At 43.3% G+C, this 25180-nt stretch overlaps 1 protein-coding gene and 1 pseudogene across 1 annotated transcript; both read right to left on the reverse strand.

Annotated features, from left to right (window-relative positions):
- Positions 1-214: 214 nt before the first annotated feature.
- Positions 215-7099, reverse strand: DPPA4 (developmental pluripotency associated 4). Its single transcript, XM_034669186.1, has 6 exons — positions 6928-7099; positions 5819-5979; positions 5683-5733; positions 5111-5420; positions 3364-3559; positions 215-276 (listed from the first exon to the last, which is right to left on the reverse strand). Exons 1-6 carry the CDS (start codon positions 7097-7099, stop codon positions 246-248), a joined length of 921 nt encoding a protein of 306 aa, XP_034525077.1. The 3' UTR covers positions 215-245.
- A 16737-nt stretch (positions 7100-23836) lies between these two features.
- LOC100463606 lies at positions 23837-24516 on the reverse strand (annotated as a pseudogene).
- Between the last annotated feature and the right edge of the window lie 664 nt (positions 24517-25180).

Genomic DNA, 25180 nt, shown 5'->3' on the forward strand with positions numbered 1-25180 from the left:
AAATGATTTTCCAATGTAACACATAGGAGCCCGTGTATCCCAGCCCACGGCGCCACAGGCAGGCCCGGGTGGGGGTCGGAGGGTAACATCTGCAACGGCAGCAGCCCGTGTGCCCTGGAGGCCGGCAGATGGAGGGTGTGGAGCAGCCCACAGTCCTGCCCTCAGCGGCGCCGCGGAGTTGATTGTAGCTCCGTTTCTACCATTAATTATAATCACAGCTGTACCCCTTTTCCTGGTACTGAAGCTCACTGGAGGCTTTTCATTAACACCTTATTCCTATAAAGCAAACAAAACGGTTTTAAAGAGATGAGATTCAAAAAGAAACATGAAGCTACATCCTTGAAACAGCCAGGAAACCCACTGGTGGAACTGTCCTTAACTTTAGGATAATGGGTGGAAAGTATGTAACCATGTCACCAAGGAGTGACTATTAGCCATGTTACGTCTGTGTACTATGTTCCTGTCCTGTGCAGCCCATGGGCAGGAGAGGCCCCCGAGTGGATCTTTTAACCATTTGCCCAGTGGCCTCCGTAGGTCATTAAAGGACTCTCCAGAGTGACCTCAAATTTTATTCAACTTGCTTGGCAGTGACAATTGTTGGCAGAAGTAGGACAGAAGGGGGAAAAAACAAGTGCACACTCACATACTTTCTCCTGTGGCAGACAGTAACTGTGCCAGGGCCCAGGGACTGCCACTCCTTTGGGGGGGCGGTAGTCTAGCCTGAGGGTCCCACCCACTTCAGGCTTGGGTGTTCAGTAATCCGGACACTAAGACCGGGCCCCCTGCAGGTCAACGGAGGATGGTTCCAGCACACTGAAGGCTGGGGAGAGGGATCCCTGGGCAGCAAATCTGGGCTGCACTATGCCCCTCCACGCAGAGGGACAGTCCTCTTTCCATCCTCCCTCTCTGTAAGCCACCCCCCTCACAAACTAAGGCCAGAAGCATACCTGCGCTCACCCTCTCCAATATAACACAACCGGAAACTTCCTTCGAGCATCCCTATTGCTGAACTTCTCCATTTGTGCTTTTGGAAAACACCTCCAATCACCCTTCCTACTTGTCTGCTCCCCGTATTCAAGCCTCAGAAAGTCACCTGTATCCTTTACGGCTTTGAATCTCACATTATCCAAGCAGGTGTATCATTTGTACCTTCTTCAGCTTCGTTTGCTATTACTTAAAGCTAGAGTCCATTTTGGCACCTTTAGAAGATTCTAGGCCCTTAAAACCTATTAAAAACAACTTTCCCACAACATTTTTCTAACAGATCTCACACCCTTCCCTCTTCAGCAGTGGAAGCCTCAGCACATTTACTTGCTTCCAACCCTTCAGAGCCCATCGCGCAAGAGAGAGCTGCCTGACCAGATTCCTCGTCCTTCACTCTAATCTTTGAAATGGCAAAATTTTGCATACCTATCCTTTTCTTTAAAACTGGGTGATGGGCATTAAGGAGGGCACGTGATGTAATGAGCACTGGGTATTATGTAAGACTGATGAATCACTGACCTCTACCTTCAAAACCAGTAATACATTATATGTTAGTTGAACTTAAATAAAAATAAATTTTAAGAATAATTTTTGTTGTTTATATTTTCACTGTATTATAGTCCTATAATATGATCAATAAAATGTGAATTCTTTGGGGAAAAAAAAAAACCCTGCACTTAAGTCTCCTCAGAAGATTCTCTATAAAAGTAAATACAATGGAAACAAACAAACAAAACCCTAAATACAATAGCCTTTTGGAATAAAAGTTACTTTACAGGCATATAAACTTCGTGGTGGCTTCTTAATTTTAATACTTTGGCGACTTCTGTACACCTCCCTGTCCACGTGGCTCACATTAGAGATGTGGAAACTGAGGCCCAGAAAAGTGAAGTGGCAGGTATAAAGTTATGGAAATGGTTGCTGGTAGAGGCGGGACTTTGGTGGAGGACTGTCCCCTTCCCTGAGCCAATGCTGTGGCTGTGGCTTTGAAACAGAACAGTACTCATCCCGCTTCACCCCTGTTTGTTAATAGTAGTAGCTTATTTTAAAAAATACTTCCCATCCTACTTAGAATCAGAAATCTTAATGAATTGGCCAGTCTAGTTTACACAGAGAACAAGGAATTTTTCAGGTCCCTTCCCCCCAGGCCTATTCTGCACCAGCCATTTAATATGTTGATTTCAATTGGCTTAGAATTTAAATTATAGAGAAAAACCTTTTGTTTCTCTTCATAATTGTGCTTCTAGAGTGGGTCGCTTGTGATTACAGAGGTATTTCATTGATCCCCTCACAGAACTAATGACGTTTTCTGAAAGAACACCATGAGTTACTGGGTAAATTCTAAACCTTCAAAGCTTAGGATAATCAGACCCAAAACTAATGATATTACTTAAAATCTGTAATGCTCAATTTGGGCCAAAACTGTTTTTTTGCATACGTTCTATATTTCCATCTTTATGACTTCGCTGAAAGAAATCCCACTTGCTGGAGTAATTAATACCCACATTTTTTTTTGAACGCTTGCCTATGTCTGACACAGCGCTAAGAACTTTACATTTATTAACTCATCTAATCTTTACAATACTTCAGATAGGCATTTTTATGCCCATTTTGTAAGGAGAAAGCAGACTCGTTTTTTTTTAAACCATATTCTCGCACACTAAAATACTTAAAACTTGGGGCGCCTGGGTGGCACAGCGGTTAAGCGTCTGCCTTCGGCTCAGGGCGTGATCCCGGCGTTATGGGATCGAGCCCCACACCAGGCTCCTCTGCTATGAGCCTGCTTCTTCCTCTCCCACTCCCCCTGCTTGTGTTCCCTCTCTCGCTGGCTGTCTCTATCTCTGTCAAATAAATAAATAAAATCTTTAAAAAAAAATACTTAAAACTTCTACTTTGTCCTAAGTTCTCTCAGCTTTGGCATTGGTCCCTATACTGAAAAAGGAGCTTTCTCCTTCTTCCCATTTAGACAATTCTTCCTTGAAGTTAAAAAAACCCCTCTTTGGTATTAGTCATCAGGTGATATTACAGCTGTTTACATACCAGTATCCCCATTAGACTGTAGTCTACTTAAAGGGTTTTGTTGCTGTTGTTTTGTTAGTCATTATTTCTGTGAAGTGCTTATACCTATAATATAGTAATTAATCAGTACTGTTTCTCCGTAATTATGGGTGGGTCTCTAGGTAGAAGCATTAAGCCCTGACCTATAAATGCTCTTTTTCCTAGGAATACACTTATCTCAGTAGTAATTTTCTTGGAACTCTTTACTGACAACTTGTGCAAGAAATACAGGGCTATTTAAGACTAACATGCATCTCCTTTCTCCCCTAACTAAAAAGCAGGTGCCCAGTTTTAGTTTGTAGAAAAGCACCAGGTAGTTACCTCCGAACACATCTGGGGCACAGCATGTTGTCTTCCAGGTGTGGGGGTGGAAAATTACAGGCCGGTAGCAAGAACAGGGCACATACTCTCCCCCGTTTTTCAGGCACCCAGGCTTGTCCTGCATGAAATTGCAGGTGAACCCAACCTTCTGTGTCTGCAGGCAGACTTCTTCCATGGACCACACACCACCTGACACCTGGAGGAGAGAGTGGTAAGTAGGAACACAGCATGGCCAAATTCTAATGTTCTTTTGGTCAAGAATATATCATGGTCTTTGTTTCTACTACTTTTCTCAAGTGCTAGATCCAAGATATGAGCCCTGGAACTGTCTGCTCCTTTTAGAAAACTATACAGAACAGTTCCTGTTAAAACTTTTAAAAAGGAAAAGGTGTAGGTGAAAGTGGTATAGCTCCAGGTGGGTAAATGATAGTGCAAAGGAGGCAAAACTTTACCTCTGCCCATCCTAGGTCTGCAGCAGGGACTCCTTCACAAAAAGATCAACAAGAGAAAATCAGTTTATTAATGTGTATGGCACACATCACTTGGAAGAAACCACCAACGAAAATGGACTCAAAATGGCGGCTCAGATCCCGGCTTTTACAAAGAACAATGAATTTGTAGAGAAATGAGGAAGCAGTCAGAGAGGAAAAAGGGAAGCAGTTTTAAGCTCCTGGGTGTGGCAGACAGCGGGGGAAACTCAATCTATGGGAAGGAACTTAGAAGGAAGGCTTCTCTGGTGCCACCTCTCAGTGGACTGTCTCTAGCAAAGAGAATTTATAACGTCCCTTGAGGCAGTAAAAAGAGGACCTTTTCTGGGTTTGCTGCTCTTTAACTGCTATCAGCTCAAAACAATTTTTATTATAAATTTTAAAACAATCTAGGACAGGTATAATTTGAGGCGACATATTCTGGCTTCCTTCAACAGAAAGACTAAACCGGAGTGGTCTGGGAAGGCCTTCATGAGATAGGTTCAGGGGCCTCAACAGGCACTGTACTGAGCTAACCAGTTTATGGTCTCTCTCTTAATTTTACATCCTATAATTCTTAGAACATTATGAGGTAGGTGTAATTATTAGCCTATTTTATGATGAGGAAATTGGGAACTATGTTAAACAACTTGTTAATGTCACTCAACAGATCCTAGAAGATCCAGGGGCTTAAGCTGAGGCAGTCGATTTTAGAGACTGCTCTTAATTCCTTAAAGAAGGGGAAAGAGAGAAAGCCAAACACACTGCCATTCCCTTCTGATGTCATCAATAATTTGCAGCAGTGGTTTTCAAAGTGCGGTCCCCATGGGGCACTTGGGTGGCTCAGTCGTTAAGTGTCTGGCTTCAGCTCAGGTCATGATCCCAGGATCCTCAGGTCAAGCCCCACATCAGGCTCCCTGCTCAGTGGGAAGCCTGCTTCTCCCTCTCTCACTCCCCCTGCTTGTGTTCCCTCTCTCACTGTCTCTCACTCTGTCAAATAAATAAAATCTTTAAAAACAAACAAAAAAACCCCCAAAAAACAAAACCAAAAAAACCAAAGTGTGGTCCCCAGACTAGCATCATCAGCCCTGGCTGAAACATTGTTAGAAATGAAAATTGCCAGGACCTACCTCAGTTCTGAATCAGAAACTCTGTGGGTTTGCCCAGGAATCACCAATGCTTCAGGCGATCTTGATACACCCTAAAATCTGATTGGAGGTTAATATCAATAGCATTTTTTCCTCAACCGGACCAGAAGCAGCTCTCAATCCGGGGCTTACCATGGGCCTCCTGTGGCGATTCCACGGTCTCCAGCTTCCCAGCCCTGGCTGCGATTCTGGACCAGGAGGCAAACACAGCATCCGGGGCCGAGGTTGTCACGACAACGGTATCGACTCCTTCTAGGAGAACATCAGACCCAGCAAGGGCAGATGCCCCGCCCTCAGGGGGAGCAGCCACGTCAGGACGGTAGGTTCCATCAGAAGATAGCCTTTTTTCAGAACTTTCCGGAGACATTCCCCCCTGGTCTGTCTGTGATCTTCTTTGTGAATGTGTGTGAATCTTGGCCTCCTCTGCGGTGACAGGAATGTTCTTCTACAAATAGGGTTTCTAAGATTAAGGTGCTGTCAGAGGTGTAGTCTCATTTTTATGATTTTGCAGAAACTTGGTGAGAAGTGGCGGGGGTGGGGATGGGAGGGGCTGGGGTGCGGTGGGTGTGCTTTTCCGCCTCAGTAGGAGTGGAGGAGGGAAGGAGGGGCTAAGGCAATCCCTCCATTGACTTTTTGATGCCAAAATAGGTAATGAGGATAAGAACGAAACCTTCCACTTGGTCAAATCCCCACGAATCACCTACCTTTTGATCGGGGTAAGCATATTCGCAGATTCGCTTATATACATCTAGTTTCTAAGACAAGAGAAAAATGAGTCAACAATCAAGTAAGGCTCCTCCCCCTCCTCCCAGGGGCACTGCGGCCAACATGGACCCTCACCTGGCCTTTGGTGCTCAGCTTTAGTTGTTGACACCAGGCCCGCAGGATGTCTCGGTGAAGCACGTTGGCTGGTGGCAATTTAGGAGGTAATGGAGGAACTGGGATTTTCTTCCGAAGTCTTACTCTTCCATTGCCTTGTGCCTCCTTTTCTGAACGAGAAGCTGGAGGAGAATGGGATGGAATTAGTAGTAATTCACTTTTGTGTAGCTTTTTAAAATGCTGAAGTACGACTTTCAGTTCTCACAGCCCAGTCCCCATTGTATAGTTCATGACTTGCCAAAGACCCCAGAACCTCCAAGGGACTGGGACTGACTGGGACTGACTACTTCTGAACCTCCAGTTTTTACTTCCCTTACCTGCTCCTCTGTGAGCATCTAAACCCAGACTCCAAGGACGTTGATCTTACTTCCAGTCCAGAGGAACAATAGGAATTTTAAACCTGACATCATAAATCCTCAGTGGCGCCTTGTCCTCTCACGAAAGAGCAAAATAAACCACTCGGCAGTGCTACACCCAACCAGCCATTCTCAGAATTAATCAGCCCACCCCACTCAAGGCAGAGCTCCGGTCTCACTGCACACAGCTTTCTCATGCGCTCGCACTGTTTCGGACAGACTTCCAGAACACACTTCCAGAACAGACAACTGTAATGACACTAACAGTTGTGAGGCTTCACTGAGTTCACATTACGAGTCAGGTATCACGTAGGCATTTTTACCGAATTATTCCATGTAAATTACAACCGAGCCTGCACCCCACCCCACCTGACCCAGCTGGGTGAAGTATTATCCTCAGTTCTTAGAAATTTATGGCAGTCTGTCTGCAAATCACTGCACGTCGAGATCCTTAACACTAAGCAGCAAGCAAAGGCAAAATGTTGATCAGAACCAGATACATTGTCAGAGTTTGGACACCTGAAGACACCAGTTTTAACAGAGGTGGCTGAAAGAAAGCTTCAGAGAGGTGAGATGTTAAGTTGGGCCCCAAATGAAGCGGAGGGTTTTCAGAATACAGGACCAGTTTTCTTTCCTACTCGTTCTACTCCTTCAGAAAAGTTCCTTGGTCTTCTTAAACCCAAGGAAATGAGATTCGAGGGCTTGTAGCCTTACCTTTTTCTTCTTTCATAGATCTTTTTCGTTTGGTCCCTTCTCTCGGAGTTTCTTTGCAACTTTGTTTCCCCAGAAGCCTGCTGTTTCTCTTTGGCTTCTTCTGGTTGAGATTGGCGAGCAAGAGAGTCTTCCCCCGACTTCGTGGAGTTCTGCTGGGGACAGAGGAGCCCATCCGTCTTCCCTCAGGTGCCCGGCCCACCCCACACACTACCTGCGTCAAGATAACTCACGTGCATGGCACCAGGATGGGCATTACACACACCACTGGCAGTGTGGATTCTCCCCTGGGAAATCACCTTAACCCCAGGTTTGCTTATAAGATAGGGAAGATGGCGAGTTGGGAGGCCGATCTGAAAACGTAACTAAGACAGAAAATACAGATACAAACCACAGAAGTAGAAGACGAGGCTCTTTGGGTGATGGGGGGGGTGGGAGCCCTTACATCACCCACCCACCATATCCATTATTCTCTTACCTGAAGATTTTCTTCCCCCATTCCTTCGTTCTTGACCTCTTCCAAAGGAAGGTTTCCCCTACTATTGCCAGAGGGATTCTATATACTCCTGCAGTGGTTGTGTTTAGCATGAAGATACACAAAGTCTTTACTTCAGCCTACGAGCCTCTCCACGGCCCCAAGGGCTGGTCACAGAATTCCTTTCCAGCCTAGTTACCATGGCCTGAAGAGAGCGCTCCCACTGCAACCCAGCCTCCTACTCCCTTTCTTAAATCTTATTCTCCTTCAGAATCTCATTTCCAGTACTCCCTCATCTGGCAGCCCTTTCTAATCTTCTCGGATCAAGTCACATCAACACATTGCCTCACTCCTCCCGTTTCAGTCGCAGTTTTACATTTGCTTGTGTGATTTGATCAAGGCTTGTTACTCCATTTGACTGTAAGCTGCCTAAGGGCAGAATTTCTCTCTCCTCCTAGGCCCTCAAACATTGTTTAATTGAACCAGAAGAAACAATAGAACAGTGGGGATACAGTTATCTGATAAAGAAACTAACCTCTTACCCAAGGTGTTGACACATTTCTTATTTTCTTTCATTTACTCCCCACAGCAACCTGATGGTAATTTCTAACTTTGTTTTTCAGATGCAGAAACTGAGGCTCAGAGGTCACCTGACTGAAGGCACACAGGTAGGCATTTCAGACGGACAGAAAATCCCAAAATCTAAATCCTTTCCAGTGTCCCCAAGGTGCAAGTACGGGAGAGATCAACATTCGTATGGCATTTTACATCTCTATAGCAGCTTTGCACTAGTATTCAAATTGTACATTTGCATAGCCTTACATCCACTTGGGGGCCAAAAATGAGGGTTCCAAGGAAGGAGACTCTTCAGAGCGCTCGGGTTCCCTTGGCGGGGTGCTTCGGTTCCACTGAAAAGTCTCAAAGCCTCTCTACCTTTTTTAAAGTAGGGTCCACACCCAGCCTGGAACCCATTTCAGGGCTTGAATCACGACCATGAAATCAAGACCTGAGCTGAGATCAAGAGCTGGATACTTAACCCACTGAGCCACGCAGGCACCCCAATGCCTCTCGACGTTTAATTTCTGTTTGCAGTGCTTGTCCTTATGTCCGGCTCTGGATTATTCCCTAACCCCAGTGACCCTGGGAAAAGATGGGTTCAGACCCAGCACTTCTGGTTTAGGACCGGTGTCTGCTTAGCACAAATTAAAGGATCTAGTTCTCTCACAACCTCAGCTCCATTACCTCTTCCTGAAGCTTTCCCCTCACCTCCCCTTTCCTGCTGTTAACCACTGCCCTCCAGCCCTGATACTAGATTCTTCTTTCGGACAGGATAAAGCATCTTTCAAAACCAAAATAGGAAGCCCCATTTCTTACAATCTCCTTGCCCCAACATACAAGGCTGTGAGTGTTACTTAGGACTTTACTGTTTTGTTTTTTTTTTTCTTAACAAGAGGAAATTCTAAGGCACATTCTTTTCTCCTCAAAAGAAGGATCAAGTGTGCTCAGCTGGAGAGAGAAACAAGAGGAGACTCTCAAAGACAGACAGAAATAAACCCACTAAAATTGTATTTACCTTTTTGCCTTTTGCTTTCTCCATATCCAAAGAGAAGTCAAGGTTGACAAAAAAAAAATTTCTTACTTCAGAAATGGCCCCGGGCCCAAGATTGCTCTTTTAAAAGTCTCCTCCCACTTCCTGTCACCCAAAGGCGCTCTTCTTTTTCTCCTCCCCCTCTCCCCTCCCCCACAATTTGTGAATGCTAATTTTGTGTACTCTCTTATTCATGAGGGGACTCCTGTATGAATTAATCAGTACTACCTTTCCTACCATTTTTTGTGACTTTTTAAACATAATCACCTACTGTGTGGTTCATGAGTCGTCAGGAAGTTGGAAACTCCTGAAGAATTCCAAGGGAAAAACAAAAGTTCCTAGAGACTTCTGAAGGAGATGTTTGAAGGGATTTAATGAGGCAACTTGGAAACAATGGAATCCAGGGCCAGACTGGTGGTTTGAAGAAGGCAAAACCTTTTTCGTGTCCCGCATGCATTTTATTTCTTAAGCAAGCTTCTGTACCAATCACAGCTCCAGCTTTCCATTTGTACTCATAATAACTAGCACCTTACCGTCCGCCAACAACTAAGAGTAGTTTTTGAAGTCCATAGAGTATTTGGTTTGTACCAAATTTTAGGTTTAAAGGTTCACAGCCATTATTTTATGGCCCTCCATTTTATGGATGACAAAAGTATGTATAACATTATATCTGTAACTCGCTGGATGACGCAGTAAGAAAGAACCAGAAATCACGTCTAGGTGAGCCTTATTCTGCCCTTCAAGCCCCTAACAACTCTCAAACAAGATCAAGATTCTCTGTAAAATTAGTCGGAAAATACCTCCCGCTCTGATTGCTCCTGTCAGACTGTGGGGGATCAGAAATGTGAAGAGAAGCAATTTTTTTTTTAAAGATTTTATTTATTTATTTGACAGAGGAGAAGAAATTTTCTATGTTAAGAACCAGCGATTGTGGGATTCAAACCTTCCTCCGTCAGGTTACAAAGTCTACTATCTGCCTTTGTTTTGTTTTCCTACATCTCACTGCGTGCCGCAAAATGAAGAAGAGATGATCCTCACCCAGAATGGAGGTGATAATATCCTCCCAGGATAGAAATACATGGACAAAGGATGTAAGTAAACGGGACTGGGGAGTGGAGAAGGAAGTATAGATGACAACTGAACAAGTCCCAAAGCACCAAAGAGGAAAGCAGGTATTTAGATCCTAGATGACCTGGGAGGTCATACGGAGGTTTTGACTCAGAAGTATTTTACCCCGGGTCATAGACAACAATCAGTAACTACTTACTAGGTAAGGTTTATATAATATATACAAAGTGTTTGATTGAATTGTCTTTCTATCCCCAGTGTAATTGGAGGTAACATGGTGAAATTCTAAATTAAGTACAAATCCAGTGATTTGAGACATCTCATCCCGGGCAAGGTACAATCTATAATTTCTTTATTAATAGATGGAGTATATATTGAGATTATGATAGGGATTCTTAGACCTACCATGATTTTGGAGAAAATAATTTTTGAAGGAATTGCACCATTAAAAAAAAAACACAACAGGTTAGCTGATATTCTCTATATAAGGAGGATTAGCACAAATTAATTTAAAAATATTTGAGCATAATTGGAAATCATAACACTGAGTTCTCAAGTGAAGCAAAAAGCCAAATACTTTTGTTGGACTTGGAGTTGTGGTAATTTATAAGCAATCTTGAACAAATACAATGTGTTTGTGCTTTGGTTTCTCAAATGTAAAATAGGAATATATGTAAGTTTGTTTTTTTTAGAGAAATACGTTTATGTGTAAAATTTCTTACGAATGTTTAGTAGTTAAAAGAAAAACTGCTGCTTTTTAAAATGTTTTTATGTCGATGCATAAAGCTCTATTCCTCCCTAGTTGGAAAATATTCATAATTGAATCTCTCATTCATGTATTGAACAAAAATGTTCGGTAAATGGACAGCTCCTCCGTGCTTAGTACAGGAGATACAGTGGTGGACAAAAGCAGACAAGGACCCCGCCCTCAAGGGCTTACAGCGTGGTAGGAAGGACAGACATTAAGTAACTCATTATCAGTAACTAGTAATATAATCTTTTACAGGATTTTAGAATGCATTGCATTTATTTATACATATTATCAAAAGTGAAAACTACTCAATTAGGACACGTAAAAGGCACAAAAGCTCCTTACATTTGGTGGCCTGCAATAGAGGATTCCACCTCATCAAGGAAGTCAGGAAGTGTCAGATTCGAGGGACCAGAAGAACTGAATTAACTAAATAGGAGGAGGGGAAGGCTCAGGTCAACTTCTTTCCGGAACAAAGTAAGGGCTCTGAGGCTGGAGCACAGAGGGGGAGGAGAAAAATGTTAGCTGGGTCTGGATAGGTTGACCTTCTCATCTTTAGGCAAAGAGCAACGGGAAGCTGAAAAATTCCAGGTGGGGGTGGGGGCGGGCGGACTCTCACAACCGTTTTGTAAAGATCTTTCCAACCATGATGAGGAAAAGGAGTTGGAGAGGGATCCTCGTAGACACCAGAAGGTGAGTTGGGAAGCCACCACGGCAGCTTTAGGCTTGAGATACAGGCCCCTGGCGTGGTCATGGGGAGTTGTGGGAAAGAGCACAGACTCCAAGAGCCAGGCTGCATTGAAACCCCAACCGCCCTTAACTAGCTGTGTGACCTTGGGCAAATTATTCTAGCACCTTAAAGTCTCTCCCTTTCCTCTCCTGCAAGATGATAGTTCTTACTAAGGGGGTTGCCTGGATGGCTAAATAGGCTCTTACAGGTCCCGAATAAACAATGTCGAAGGCAGCACATGTTGGATCAAGGCTGGATGTGTTGAATAGAGCAAATGGTAATTTTATTTACATTTAAGAAAAAAGTCTGTTTGGGAATAACAGAGTTTTGCGATTGAAGATAAGCTAGCTTTGGTGAACCCTAGGCAAATCCAAGGAGGCAAAGGGAGGGTCAGCTTTTATTAGGTTTTTGGAGGAAGTTGGGGAGAGTGGTTTTGACCAAAAGTTGATTAGAGAAGAACAACAGTTTGAGGTTGGGGTTTCTTACCGGCTGCGGCGGGGCTTAGTGTTATTGCGGGGCAGGGAAGGATCTTCCTTTTCTTAAAGGCACGAGATAAATTCCTATGTAAAAAGTGCCCTTGTCAAAATAATTCTTCTCTTTCTTGTAACTGTTGGTCCTGTGGGATGCAATGAGTAGTACAAGCAGGAGTGCTCTGCCTTGAGGGCTTTCCCATTCCACCCTAAAGGAGGGTTCCTTTATTTTCACAGATGTTTCTATTAATGGAGTGTTGGAGACTGAATAAGTTTGTGAGAGATGTGGCGGATTCCTGCCAGGTTTTCTTTTTTGTTTCTCTTCCCAAAAAAGTTTTAATTGAATAAAATGAGCTGAGTTAATGAGCCCTTTAGTTGTTTACCTGGAGGCAATGAATCTTCCAGAGTCATTAATCTGTGTTTACAGAAGACAAAACAGGATTGTATCACACACCACCACCACCGTTTCATCTTTGACGGATGGAGAGCTTTGGTGGGAGGTGACTGGGGAGGCTGGTTGGGGTACTTGTCTAAATCTGTTGGCACTGTGTATTCCTAGAAGTGCTGGGTCAAAAGCTGGGCTTGTTCAAAATTTGTGTGGTTCCGTTCCTATCCAGGATGACTTCTGCCAGTTTATAACAAGGTATAAGAATACCTCGTTCTCGGGGCGCCTGGGTGGCACAGCGGTTAAGCGTCTGCCTTCAGCTCAGGGCGTGATCCCGGCGTTACGAGATCGAGCCCCACATCAGGCTCCTCCGCTATGAGCCTGCTTCTTCCTCCCACTCCCCCCTGCTTGTGTTCCCTCTCTCACTGGCTATCTCTATCTCTGTTCAATAAAAAAAAAAAAAAAAGAATACCTCGTTCTCCATACCTGGTGCTGTAATACGTACACTAGAACTTGACATGGCTTATGTATTACACTCTACCTTGTTAGTATCCCCTGTAGTAGGAAGTCAGTGCCCTTTATGGAGTTATTTTTTTAAGAAACAGATGAGTCAGTTAAGCGTCTGACTTCAGCTCATGTCATGATCTCGGGGTCCTGGGATCGAGCCCTGTGTTGGACTCTGCAGGCAGGAAGGAGTCTGCTTCTTCCCTTCCTCTGCCCCTTCCTCCACTGGGGCGTGAGTCTATGCGAGCACGCTCTCTCTCATATAAATAAATAAAATCTAAAAAAAAAAAAGAACAAGAAAAACAGGTGAGTCACTTAGAAGTAAATCTGGAGAGTAAGGTAGGCTATCAGGTTGGTTAGTAATTTGGGTTAGGGGCACCTGGCTGGCTCAATCGGAAGAACATGCAACTCTTGATCTCAGGGTCGTGGGTTCAAGCACCACGTTGAGTGTAGAGATTCCTTAAATAAATAAAACTTTAAAAAAATAATTTGGGCCAAAAAAGGGAAAAGTTGGAGGTAGATGGTAGAGCTGAAATCATGGGGAAAAAAGCCCAATCTGGTTTCTTTGTTTCTACACTGTCTCCCTTCCTCCATTCCTTCCTTCTATCCTGTGTCAAGCACTCTCATGAAAAGTGGTTCTGGTCCTTAATTACCTCCCGGTAGGATGAGTTCCAGAAATGTGAGCAAACACAGTTTCCCTGAATTACATACTACTTTTCTATGACTTCTGCTTTAAAGAACAGAACATGGGGGTACCTGGCTGGCTCAGTCGATGGAGCGTGAGACTCTTGATCTTGGGGTGGTGAGTTTGAGCCGCATGTTAGGTGTGGAGACTATTAAAAAAAAATACATAACAGGACCTGTTCATCAGGGGCACCTTTACCACGAAGCTACTGAAACTTAAGCTTTTGTAAGTGGTCCATTCCACGTTTGTGTGAAGGCCCTAGCAATTTTGCCTATATAACTTGATATTCTTTATCTTAACGAGGGTCCTCCAGAGTTACAGAAGCCTCAGGGCCTACAGATCTGTCCTGTTGATACATGAATACCAAAAGTTTTGTATAAAACAGTAACATTCCTTGAAAATCTCGATCTGTTCTCCTTTTGCTTCTCCTACCTGCTCTCCCCACCCTCCTCCCAATGAACTGTGGTCCAGGAGAATCACTACTTGGTCATTAGGTTTCCAGCTTCTGTTCCTCCTGTATGTGCTAAGTGCCAAAGTAAGCGTGCGTCCAAGGGCCATCACTAGCACGGACAAAATTTAGGACACATTTGAAAAATAGCACACCTTGGAATTGACAAATTGCAAAAAAGCATCCACTCAAGTGGACCACTTACAAAATGGTTGCCCCTACCTCTGGGTTGTTGCAGCTCTGATTGACCCCCGCCCCCATACAATGACCATGGCAGCCCTGTGTCCCTAGTTTTTCTCAAATATGTCACTGGGGACGATGATTTTTGAAACCAAGATAAGCTATCTATTACATATTAATATTAATATTCCAGGAGATTCACCACGGCCATGGAGCATATTGGTATGTTTCTTAAAGTATGTTCTTCACCAACCAATGGCACGCGGAGATTGACTAGTGTTAATTACCCAAGTCCTTGGCTGGCAAGTGCAGCTGTGAGCCTGCAGGCCTTAAGAAACTGATCGCATTTGAAAATGGGGCTATAGCTGGCTCTGCTTGTGTTTGTGATCATTGGAACTCACCTGGATATGACGAGGTGACTTACTTCGAAGTGAAGGAGAATACAAAGATTCTGACAAGATGTGGTGACCGAAACCATTTCTTCAGTTCCCAGTATGAGGACAGAACCCTAACTTATCCTCATGACCCAAGTATTACTGCATCTACCTCCTCAACATTGGCAGCCCTGGTTCCTCTTCATCCTCGCAGCTACCCTCTGATTCAGGATCTTACTTCTTCTCCCCTGCACTCCTGTAAAGCCTCTTTATTGATCTTATCCTCAGCACCTCCCCCCCCTTCAAGCCAGCCTGCACACGAGGCCTCTGTGTAAGGTGTGCTGTCTACCTCCAGGGGGCGCAGGGACGATGCCAGTGGTACCTCCTGGAGTCCTTTCAGCTCCAGCGTCCCAATGACTGGGATCGAAAACTCAAGTACGTGAGGCTTTTTTATGTAGTTAGCCATCCTAAGGAATTTAGGAGCGAGAGTTTATAAAAGCAGGCTTAATTTAATTCTGTATTTTTGCTCAGAAGCTTTAACTCTTGTCAACTGTAATTCACTTTCTTGTGAAAGTGAAAGGTTTTAAATTTTACCCGACTCTGAAATAGGGTGGCTTTTATGATAAGAATTGCTTTCCTCCTGAGCTAGAAGCATAACCATGCATGGGACAGTAAGAGTAACTTAAATGAGAATGATTACTAAATGCAGCCTCAAAGAGAAGATAGATAATAGCGCTTTGCATTCATAGAAGCGTGCCTTTCATCTGCGTATCTCAAAGGAAGGCAAAATGTAGCTGATGCTGTGTTATGGTTGAAAATTACAACTGTGCAATTTTCTTATTCTTGAGTGTTTCCCTTCTTAAACATGATACTGAGTTAAAACATCCCTGGAATTCAATGTGTATTGGTTTTGAACACAGGTTTCTCTCTCTACCTCTCAAACATCAACCCTGAGTTGCAAAAGCATCAGTGGACCACCTGCCTTCGTGGCTTTGAAGCATTTGCTGTCATTGGAGGAAAACATAACAAGGGATGGATGGACATCTTTCTGAGCTGTTCTAAAGTTTTTGAATGAGGACTTAAACTACTTCCGTTTTGACCTGAGTCTGTACTTTGTAATTGATTAAGTTCTTTCCAGCTTATCTTCACTCCAGCAAGGACCTGGCAGGCGGAGCTTCCCGTAATGGGAACGGAAACTACCCCCTCAAGCAATAAGGACTGCCCTGAGCCAGCAAGACCCCACATGACTCACCCAAGACAGTGATTGGCCTGACCTTTACCACCCAGCTGCCTGTACCCACCAACCTTTGTCCCACATTTTCCTATTACAAACCTATAAGTATTTTCAGCACTTTGGGGGACAGTCTTTGAGATGGCTGTTGTCTTCCCAGTGTGGGCCTCTGAAATTTCTTTCTTGTTTCATCACCACTCAGCTCTCTGCCTTTGCATTTTGTCAGCAGTGAGTGATCAAACCTGGTCTGTTTGGGACCCTGGAGCTAGGTGTTCCTGCACCCTGGGGCCCCGGTTAGGTTTTGGTGGAAAAATATGGAGATGAAGATGGAGATAGAACATTTTTTGCTTCCCCCAGATCAGTTCAATCATGGTGCAAACAAACACTTCAGGAATGCAGCAGAAAGCCCCACTCTCCTGGAGCAGAACTCCTACAGGAGGTGGCCAGTGGTGTAAATGGAAATGTTTCAAAGCTCTGAATTACACTACTGTAAATGTTCTGTATATTGGTGAAAAGTATAGAAATCCCCAGAAATACATTGCTACTGATCTCTTTACATGCTTTCTTTTGGTAGGTTGTGACATATTTTTTTGGTGGCTTTAATGTTCTTACAATACCTGTTTATAGGCACGTGCATTTTTGACTACTGACCTAAGGGAAGCTAAACAGTGAGACTCTAAATCTTTTTTTTTTTTTTTAAGATTTTATTTACTTGAGAGAGAGAGCAAGAGAATGTGCGAGCACAAGCAGCAGAGGGGCAGAGGGAGAAATAGACTTACACTGAGCTGGGAGCCTGACAGGAGGCTCAGTCCTAGGACCCTGAGATCATGACATGAGCTGAAGACAGCCACTCATCCGACTGAGCCACCTATGTACCCCATGAGCCTCTGAATCTCTGAAGATACAGGACATTTCTTGAAAGTCATTCACAAAATATAAGTCAAAGGTAAACAACACAATTTTTCCCAAGGTAATTAAAATTTTCATAATAAAAAAGACCAGGTCTTGGTGTGTGTGGGGGGATGGGTTAAATGGGGGGGGTGTGTATTACGGAGGGCACTTGTGATGAGCACTGGGTGTTACATATAAGTGATGAATCACTAAATTCTACTCCTGAACTGATAACTACACTGTATATTCACTAACTGGAATTTATTTATCTTTTTGTCTGTCTTTATTATTATTTATTATTATTATATAGTATCCTTTAAAAAAATTAACATTTGTATTATTGGTCTCAGAGGTACAGGTCTGTGATTCATCAGTCTTATATAATAACCAGTACTCATTACCTCACATGCCCTCCTTAATGTCCACCCAGTTACCCCATCCCTCCATCCCTCTTCCCTCCTGCAACCCTCAGTTTGTTTCCTAAGAGGTTTGTCTCTCTCTCTGGTTTGTCTTGTTTTATTTTTTTCCTCTCTTCCCCTATGATCCTCTGTTTTGTTTTTGTTTCTTTAAACATTTCTGTGTCTTTGTTTCTGTAAACATTTTCTCCAGTTAAACATTTTCTGTAAACTTATGTTGTCTTTTATTTTTTTAATATATGTAGAATCACAAAAACGGAAGTGTTTTGGGCCTTCCTTATTATGATACTGTGATTTCTAATAAGAAATACTTACTTGATCTTCCTTCTGGTTTCTGGTATCGGGCTCCTCAAAAATCCTTGGGATTTCCTCAGGGTGAGAGCAGTAAAGGTGTCTTGTTATGTTAATGAGGTGGCTTTTGGAAAGTACTTAAGGAGGGGCCTGGTTGCCAAGGTAGCCAACCCTGTGATTAGAGGATTGGAGCTTTCAGTCCCACCCCCTTAACGTGGGGAGAGGGGAGGGGCTGGAAGTTGAATCTGTCACCGGTGGCTAAGGATTTAGTCAACCATGACTATGTAAGGAAGCCTCCATAAAAACCCAAAGGGTGGGGTGCAGAGAGCTTCTGGGTTAGTGAGTGTGTGGAGGTGCTGGGAGGGTGGCGTGCTGGGAACCCTGGAGGCCCCACGCCCTTGCCACTGACCCTGCCGCATCCCCTGCTCCGTGCATCTTTTCCATCTGGCTATTGCAGTACATCCTTTTATAATAAACCAGTGATTTGGTAAGTAAAATGTTTCTTTGAGTTCTGTGAGCCACTCTGGCACATTATTTGAACCCAAGGAGGGAGTCGTTGTGATGTGGGATCTTGGAGCCCAACAGTCAGGAAAGAATTCTTGAGACATATTATGGTACAAAAGGGTGTTTTCATTAAAGCCCAGGGACAGGACCCACGGGCCTGAAGTGCTGCATTGTGATGGTGAGGAGTGACTGATTACATAGGGTTTTCCATCCTGTGGATGTGAAGGTGACTTTAGGACTCCAGGAAATTGAGTCTGTAGATTCCTGGGGGTCTATCATCAGGATTGTGTTATTTATTTATTTATGTATTTTTTTAGTAATCTCTGTTCCCAACGTGGGGCTTGAACTCACGACCCTGAGATCAAGAGTCACATGCTCTTCCAAATGAACCAGCCAGTTGCTGCTCAGATTATTTTTCTTGTAAATCATTAAGACAGCCACAAACTACAGTGGAGTTTCATGTCCTACATGACTGTGATCTCTATCTGTTGACTGTTTTTCCCCTGCCTTTGTTCTTAGGCAGTGTCTGAGGAATGTTACATATAATTCCCACCTTAAGGGGGGGGGTTTGTGGGGTGTCACCTTGTGTTTTGCCCTCTCATCAGTCGGAACCTCCCACCTATAGCTGGTGGGTTGGAAGCACCTTGGCAAGTGGTTGAAGTGGTGGGAGGGGCAGCTTGATGGGACTGAGCCCTTATCTGTGGGCCCTGATGTATCTCTGAGAAGATGGTGTCAGGACTGTGTTGAATTGTAGGACGTGCGGGTGTCCTACATGCATCTCCAGTTGTGTTGAATAATTACACGATGGTGTGGGGAATCCCCCTGTTCCCTATGGGGGAAATGGGTGCACAACTCTTATTATCACAGAATATTCTTCAGTGGTAAATGATTATCAGAGAAAAGAAGAGAGTAAGGGCAGGAGTATGGGGAGAGCAAGAGAAACATGAAGACACAACCCAGGAAAAGAAAAGCCCAAAGTGAGAGTGAGTTTTGGGGCAGAACATAAACACAGAAGCAAAGAAGAGAGAAACATGGGAACAAAGAAGGGTAAGGGCTAAGTGTTTACTGTTGACTACATATTTCTGTATCGTTTGACTTCCTAGAATGAACACATTGAAATTACAGCCGAGTATTACAAGCGTGCAGCTTCTGATTCCCGAGTGTTCTCCTAACTGTCCAACATGGTCAAGTCTGCAGCAATGGAGATGGGTGCTGTCTACTGTTAGGACTGATGACAGGAGCCCTGAAGAACCGCCAGCTAACTCTTCAGGCTGTGTTTCCTTACTCACCGAATTACATGCCACTTAAGAATTGTCGTCTTAGGAACATTTGGCTAGAAAGAGAATGACCACCCCAGAGGGTTATCTGATCTCTTGAGAATTACACTTGTTCTTGTAAATTGGCATCATTCTGGTTTATGCTTCTGTCGCCTGTGAGGTTGCTTACTGAGATTATTCATGGAGAGCCGAAGAACTTCGATTTCTAGATTTGTAAACTGGGGTATAAGGCCCTAGAATTCTGTGACAGCAGAGTCGTCACTTGGGAGTGGCCTGTAATCCTTTCACCTCCCTCTTATCTGTGTTCTTTGTACTTTAATGAATGCGTGCATTCATTCACAAGTATTAAGTTGATCCAATAGAGTCCTAAGTTCAAAGAAAATTTAGTGTATTTTTCAGTACAAGACCTCACAAAGACATACACGTAATGCACTTGAAAAGTAAAAGTTTTACCGAAAGCAAATCTATGCTACAATATGTAAAATGTCCCGAAGTATGAAGTTGTTGTAGAAAGTATGAAAGAGTGGAAAACTCGAAACAGCCCACATATCCAGACATAGATAACTGGACTGGTAAATTCTTGCTGCACTTAATGCGATGCTTTCCAGGCACTAAAAATAGTGTCGTAGAGCAGTGTATTCTTCTATAGTAAAGAAAACAGGTAAAAACATTTCAGAGCCATGTGTCTTCTCTGGCACCAGTTTTGTATAGCAGTGATGCGGGGGATGGGGACGGGGGTTTTGGGCATTGTCATTTTCTGTGTCCGACATTCCTGTAGTATTTGAAATTCTTGCAGTTCGCATGTATTATTTTTATAATTAGGAAAAAAACATTAAAAAGACTTAGCCACTACCTCTGTGTTAAGAGATTGTATTTTTAAAATAGAGTATTTTAATCACCTGACATTCAGACTTATCAAAAAGAAATTTCATTTACTATGCACAACATTAGTGATTGTGCAAGAGGGTAAAAGCCCGGATTTAGGCCAACCAGAAGAAGGAAACAACTTTCCTTTTTTTTTTTTTTTTTTTTTTTTTTTTGATTGATTGATTCATTTGTCACAGAGAGAGAGAGCATGAGCAAGGGGAGCTGCAGGCAGAGGGAGAAGCAGGCTCTCTGCTGAGGAAGGAGCCCCATATGGGGCTTGATCCCAAGACCCTGAGATCAGGACCTGAGATAAAGGTAGACACTTAACTGACTGAACCACCCAGGCAACCCAGACAACAACTTCAATTCATCAGGACAGGCTATCCTAACTTTTATGAAATGTTGAGAGGTAGGGACATCCTTAGAAAGTGGTAAGACTAGTAATGTTTGTGTTCAGTGTTGCCATTCTCCCCTGAGGTTTTTGGGATCCTCTGACCTTCTTTACCCAGTGACACAGGCAGAACCCCCATGAGCCCAGATTGTTAACACCCCTCCTTAGGGACCAGCCTGAGAATGCCAATAGTGATCCCTACTACTTGATTCGAATGGATCTATCAAAACTGAGCTGTTATTTGACTGATTTCCTCTAGTTAATCTCTTTGTGTGGGAATCCGTTAGGTAATAGAAAAACTCTAGGCAGATGAAACAGTTAACATTTATTGAGCACATAGGTGCTAAGCATTATATTTACATTATCTCGTTAGTTATCATTGTTATTCCTGTTTTACAGATGAGAATACTGATAATCAGAAGGTTACTGGGCATCATACAGTTAGTTAATGAGATGTGAGTTTAAAACTCAAACTCAGATGTTTCTGTCTCAGTTACCTGAGATGTTAACCCCAAAGCCAGTGGTTATCGAAATGTGGACCCTGACCAGCAGCAGCAACATCACCTGGGAACTTATTAGGAATGCATATTCTCCATCTCTACTTCAGACCTACTGGAGAAGCTGTTCTTAAAAATGCCCTGCAGGTGATTTTAAGGCACACTGACACCCGAAATTATAGAGCAGAATTGTCCAATTGAACTTTCTGGAATGATGTTTTCTACAATCTTGTCTAATAAGGTATCTTCTAGCCACACACAGCTATTGAACATTTGAAATGCAGCTAGTGTGATTGAGAAACTACATTTAAATTTTATTTAATTTTAATTAAACTTTAAATAGCCACATATGGTTAGTGGCTACTAGGTTAGATAGTACAACTATATTGTCTCCTTATATTCCTGACTGGTTCTTTACGACATCATCCCTCAATTCTAAGGAGCACTACTATTGCAGGCAGTTAGCAACAATTACAGCAAATGGTGTTAGGAATACACTGGAGTAAGTGTGGTCTTGTGTAGGACTCCCTATCCAGGAGGCTTCCCATATTGTCAATATGTAGCGTTTTAAAAAGAATAGATGAGAGGGCGCCTGGATGGCTCGGGTGGGCATCTGCCTTTGGCTTGGGTCATGATCCCAGGGCCCTGGGATCGAGTCCCATGATGGGCTTCCTGCTCAGTGGGGGGCTGGGGGGGGGTTCTGCTTTAAAGAAAAAAAAAAAGAATAGATGAGAGCATTCACCCCACAGGACTCTTCTACGAGTCTGCAATACCAAATGTAATGATTAGGTTGCTTATGCAAATTGATCATCCCATATAGAACAACGATTCTGCTGCACAAGTAAGATGAATTCCACAGATATTGACACCTAGATAAGACTTTGATAAAAGCTCATAAGAAATCTTTATAGAATATAGCCCCCCTCCCTTTTTTTAAAGCATGTAGGAATACATAGGTATGATAATTCATTTGATGTGACTCAGGCAATTTTCTGACAAGATGGTGGCACTTTATACCATTACAAAGTAGCCAACCTGAAATGCAGTAAATATAAGAGGGTCTGTAAACTTCAAAATTGTAACTTGGTTCATAAGTAGTGGAAATGAAAAGAGGTAGTGTAGTCACGCCCTGTTACAAACCAAAGAGTAGGGCGGAGAAGATATGTCATTGCTAGAATTTATTTACAATTGTCCAAAGGAGGGGTGACTGGCTGACTTAGTCAAGCATGTGACTCTTAAACTCAGGGTCATGAGTTCAAGCCCCACGTTGGGTGTGGAGCCTATTTAAAATATAAAATAAAATAAAATTCAATTCAATTAAAAATAAAAGGGTGCCTGGGTGGCTCAGTTGGTTAAGTGTCTGTCCCTGGTGCAGGTCATGATCCCAGGGTCCTGGGATCAAGTCCCACATCGGGCTCCCTGCTCAGTGGGGAGCCTGCTTCTCCCTCTCCGACTGCCTGCCTCCCCCTGCTTGTGCTCTCTGTCTCACTCTCTCAAAATAAATAAATAAAATCTTAAAAAAAAAAAAATGTCCAAAGGAGAGAGAAACTCCAGCTAGTGGACATAAACATTCTTGACAGTACAGTGAAGCAGATACTAAGAATATTAAATCCTGCTCACCTTGGAAAGTTCATTAGCAGGAGCCAAGGGTCAATTCCAACAAACATTTATTGACTTAAGGATTAGCACTGATGAGAATTTAATGATGAGAACAGCTGTGTTCCTGAGAGAGGCATGATGGGAGATGTGCATTAGGAAAATACTCGGGGAAGGGGCTGTTGCGGGACTGCCTCCTAGGGACCATGAAGACCAGAATGAGGTGGCTGTTGGTGGGACTGGGAAGGCAAGGAAGGCTATGTGAAGCACTGTAGAGGTAGAATCCCATGGGAACCTATTAGAATGGGGGGCTGCACTTCATTGTAAAACTAAGGTTTAAATTTGGATACTGAAAGATAGTGGTATTAACACTACACTTGAAACAAAGAGAACACGTGGAAGAGAGGTGATGTGTCATGGACTTAAGGGATTGCAGCACCTAGTAACTTGATAGATGTTATTTCTTGCCAAGACCCAACCAGGCAGAAAATGACTCCACAAGTATATAATCAAGTGTCTATCAGGTGTTGGCCAACATTCTGGAGACAGCATTGAGGAGAGAACCATAACATATCTTTCTTTGTTGAAGAAACTGGAATTGCAAATCCTGGAGTCCATTTAGATATTCGAAGTATGACCAGCCTGATAAAATGTCCTAGTTAATTTTGTCACAAATTGCTTTTCTTCTGTTAATTCATCGCTCCTTAATATTTGCAGATCTTTCACAAATTCTTTCTATAGAAGTGTAATGATTTGCTGTATTGGGAGTTCCCTGATGAAAGGGATCATTTCTGGGGCACTTGGCTGGCTCAGTCAGTAGAGCCTGTAACTCTTGATCTCACGGTTGTGAATTTAAGCCCCACATTGGGGGTAGAGATTACTTAAAAAGTAAAAAGTTAAAATAAAGGGACTATTTCTTATTGAACTTCATGGTGTCAGCCCTTATTGTAAGGACCTAGCACAGATATTGGCTAAGTAACGAGTAATGCCTGGATGAGCAAAATGCTTTAGGGCCGTGGTTTAGTCCTCTTCATTGTTGCCAGGGCTAAGTCTGGCCACAGGAGTCCTGACATTGGCTCAAATTGCTCCTCCAGGCGGGCTATATTGATGTCAAGTATATGGGGCAAGTCAGGGCTTTGGCTGGCAGGTGGTGGTGATGGTATGTGATGTGAGGTTGGGGGAGGGTATCATGGTGATAGGTCTAGGGAAAATAGAAGATATCTAAGTAAGCACACATTTATTTATTTATTTTTACATGTATAAACTATTCGTTAACAGATAAGACCTATGGATTTATTTCTTCTTGGACACACCCATGGTGTGGTCACGGTGGCCTGCGGTTTTGGTGTCATGGCCTCGGACACAATGTCCCCGGAAGCGGCGCAGCCTTCTGTGGGCCCAGATCTTCTTCAGTCGCTCCATGTCTTCAGGAAGTTTGTCGTCCAGATCACTGGTCAGGACTGGGCTATTATTTTCCTTCATGCCTGTTTGTTCAAAAACCTTTTGCCTGGGATCTTGTATAGGCGTGGATTCTGCGTGATGGTGATCACACGTCCCACCTCCTCCTCACTGAGCTCTCCTGCCCTCTTGGTGAGATTGGTGTCTGCTTTCCTCGATACCATATGAGCATATCTTTGCAGAATGTGCTGGAACTTCTCAGGGATCACTAGAGACGTGGCGGTGGCCCCAGCAGCAGCTTGTAGGCCTCCTGTGAAAGAGTGAAGTCCATTTATTTTTAGTGCCTTTCTACTTTCTCTACATTACTCTGATCAAATTTTCCTTTTCTTAAGTCTCAGATAACCTGTACTTAAGAGGTAGTGCGTATGAGGTACTGTGCTAAATAATGGGATACAGAATACAAAGTTCCCATCTGTAGGGCCTGCGCTGTTCTCTGATAGCCCATGTTGGCATGCCTCGTGCGTCTCTGGTAGCCTTCTTGCTTTTCAGTGCAATATGCTGGTACCTGTGTTCATCGTTTATTGCAGTAATTCTCTTTGAAAGATTTCCCCTCACTTCACAGGAATGCATAATACAATCTGCCTTACCTAAATGGTCTTCTGTTTGTAAATAATCTCTTGTTTCATGGGGAGAATATTCAATCTTTATATTAACATTGGGGCTTGGCTTGCTGTAAGGTATATATTTATTTTCCTTATCAATTTAATGGCCTTTTGGTAATTGTTCATGAGACTCAGCAAAGTTCTAACACTGATATTTAATATTTTAAAACAAGGCTCTTTCTCTGTGATTGGAATATAGATCTGGTATCTGCTTTGGATTTGACGATAATCTTAAGTAATACACTGGTTAAAAAACAGATTTAAGGGGCGCCTGGGTGGCACAGCGGTTAAGCGTCTGCCTTCGGCTCAGGGCGTGATCCCGGCGTTATGGGATCGAGCCCCACGTCAGGCTCCTCTGCTATGAGCCTGCTTCTTCCTCTCCCACTCCCCCTGCTTGTGTTCCCTCTCTCGCTGGCTGTCTCTATCTCTGTCAAATAAATAAATAAAATCTTTAAAAAAAAAACCAGATTTAAATGTATATATTTTTTAAAGCACTGACCTTGCTTTGGGAAGCAATATTTTTTTTTAGCCCCTGCTGAGCAAGCAGTTACAAATGAACCCTTTCCACCTTCCCTGT

This window comes from Ailuropoda melanoleuca, chromosome 1 (genome assembly GCF_002007445.2).
Source record: "Ailuropoda melanoleuca isolate Jingjing chromosome 1, ASM200744v2, whole genome shotgun sequence".
NCBI classification, from domain to species: Eukaryota; Metazoa; Chordata; class Mammalia; order Carnivora; family Ursidae; genus Ailuropoda; species Ailuropoda melanoleuca.

Bases quoted from the DNA above. Each gene is read 5' to 3' on its own strand.
- DPPA4 (XM_034669186.1), bottom strand. From the start codon at position 7,099: ATGGGCTCCTCTGTCCCCAGCAGAACTCCACGAAGTCGGGGGAAGACT. The intron at 5,980-6,927 runs GTAAGGCTACAA...ATTCTCCTCCAG, and splicing joins ATCTATGAAAGAAGAAAAAG to CTTCTCGTTCAGAAAAGGAG. The intron at 3,560-5,110 runs GTAAGCCCCGGA...TCTCTCCTCCAG, and splicing joins ATCGCCACAGGAGGCCCATG to GTGTCAGGTGGTGTGTGGTC.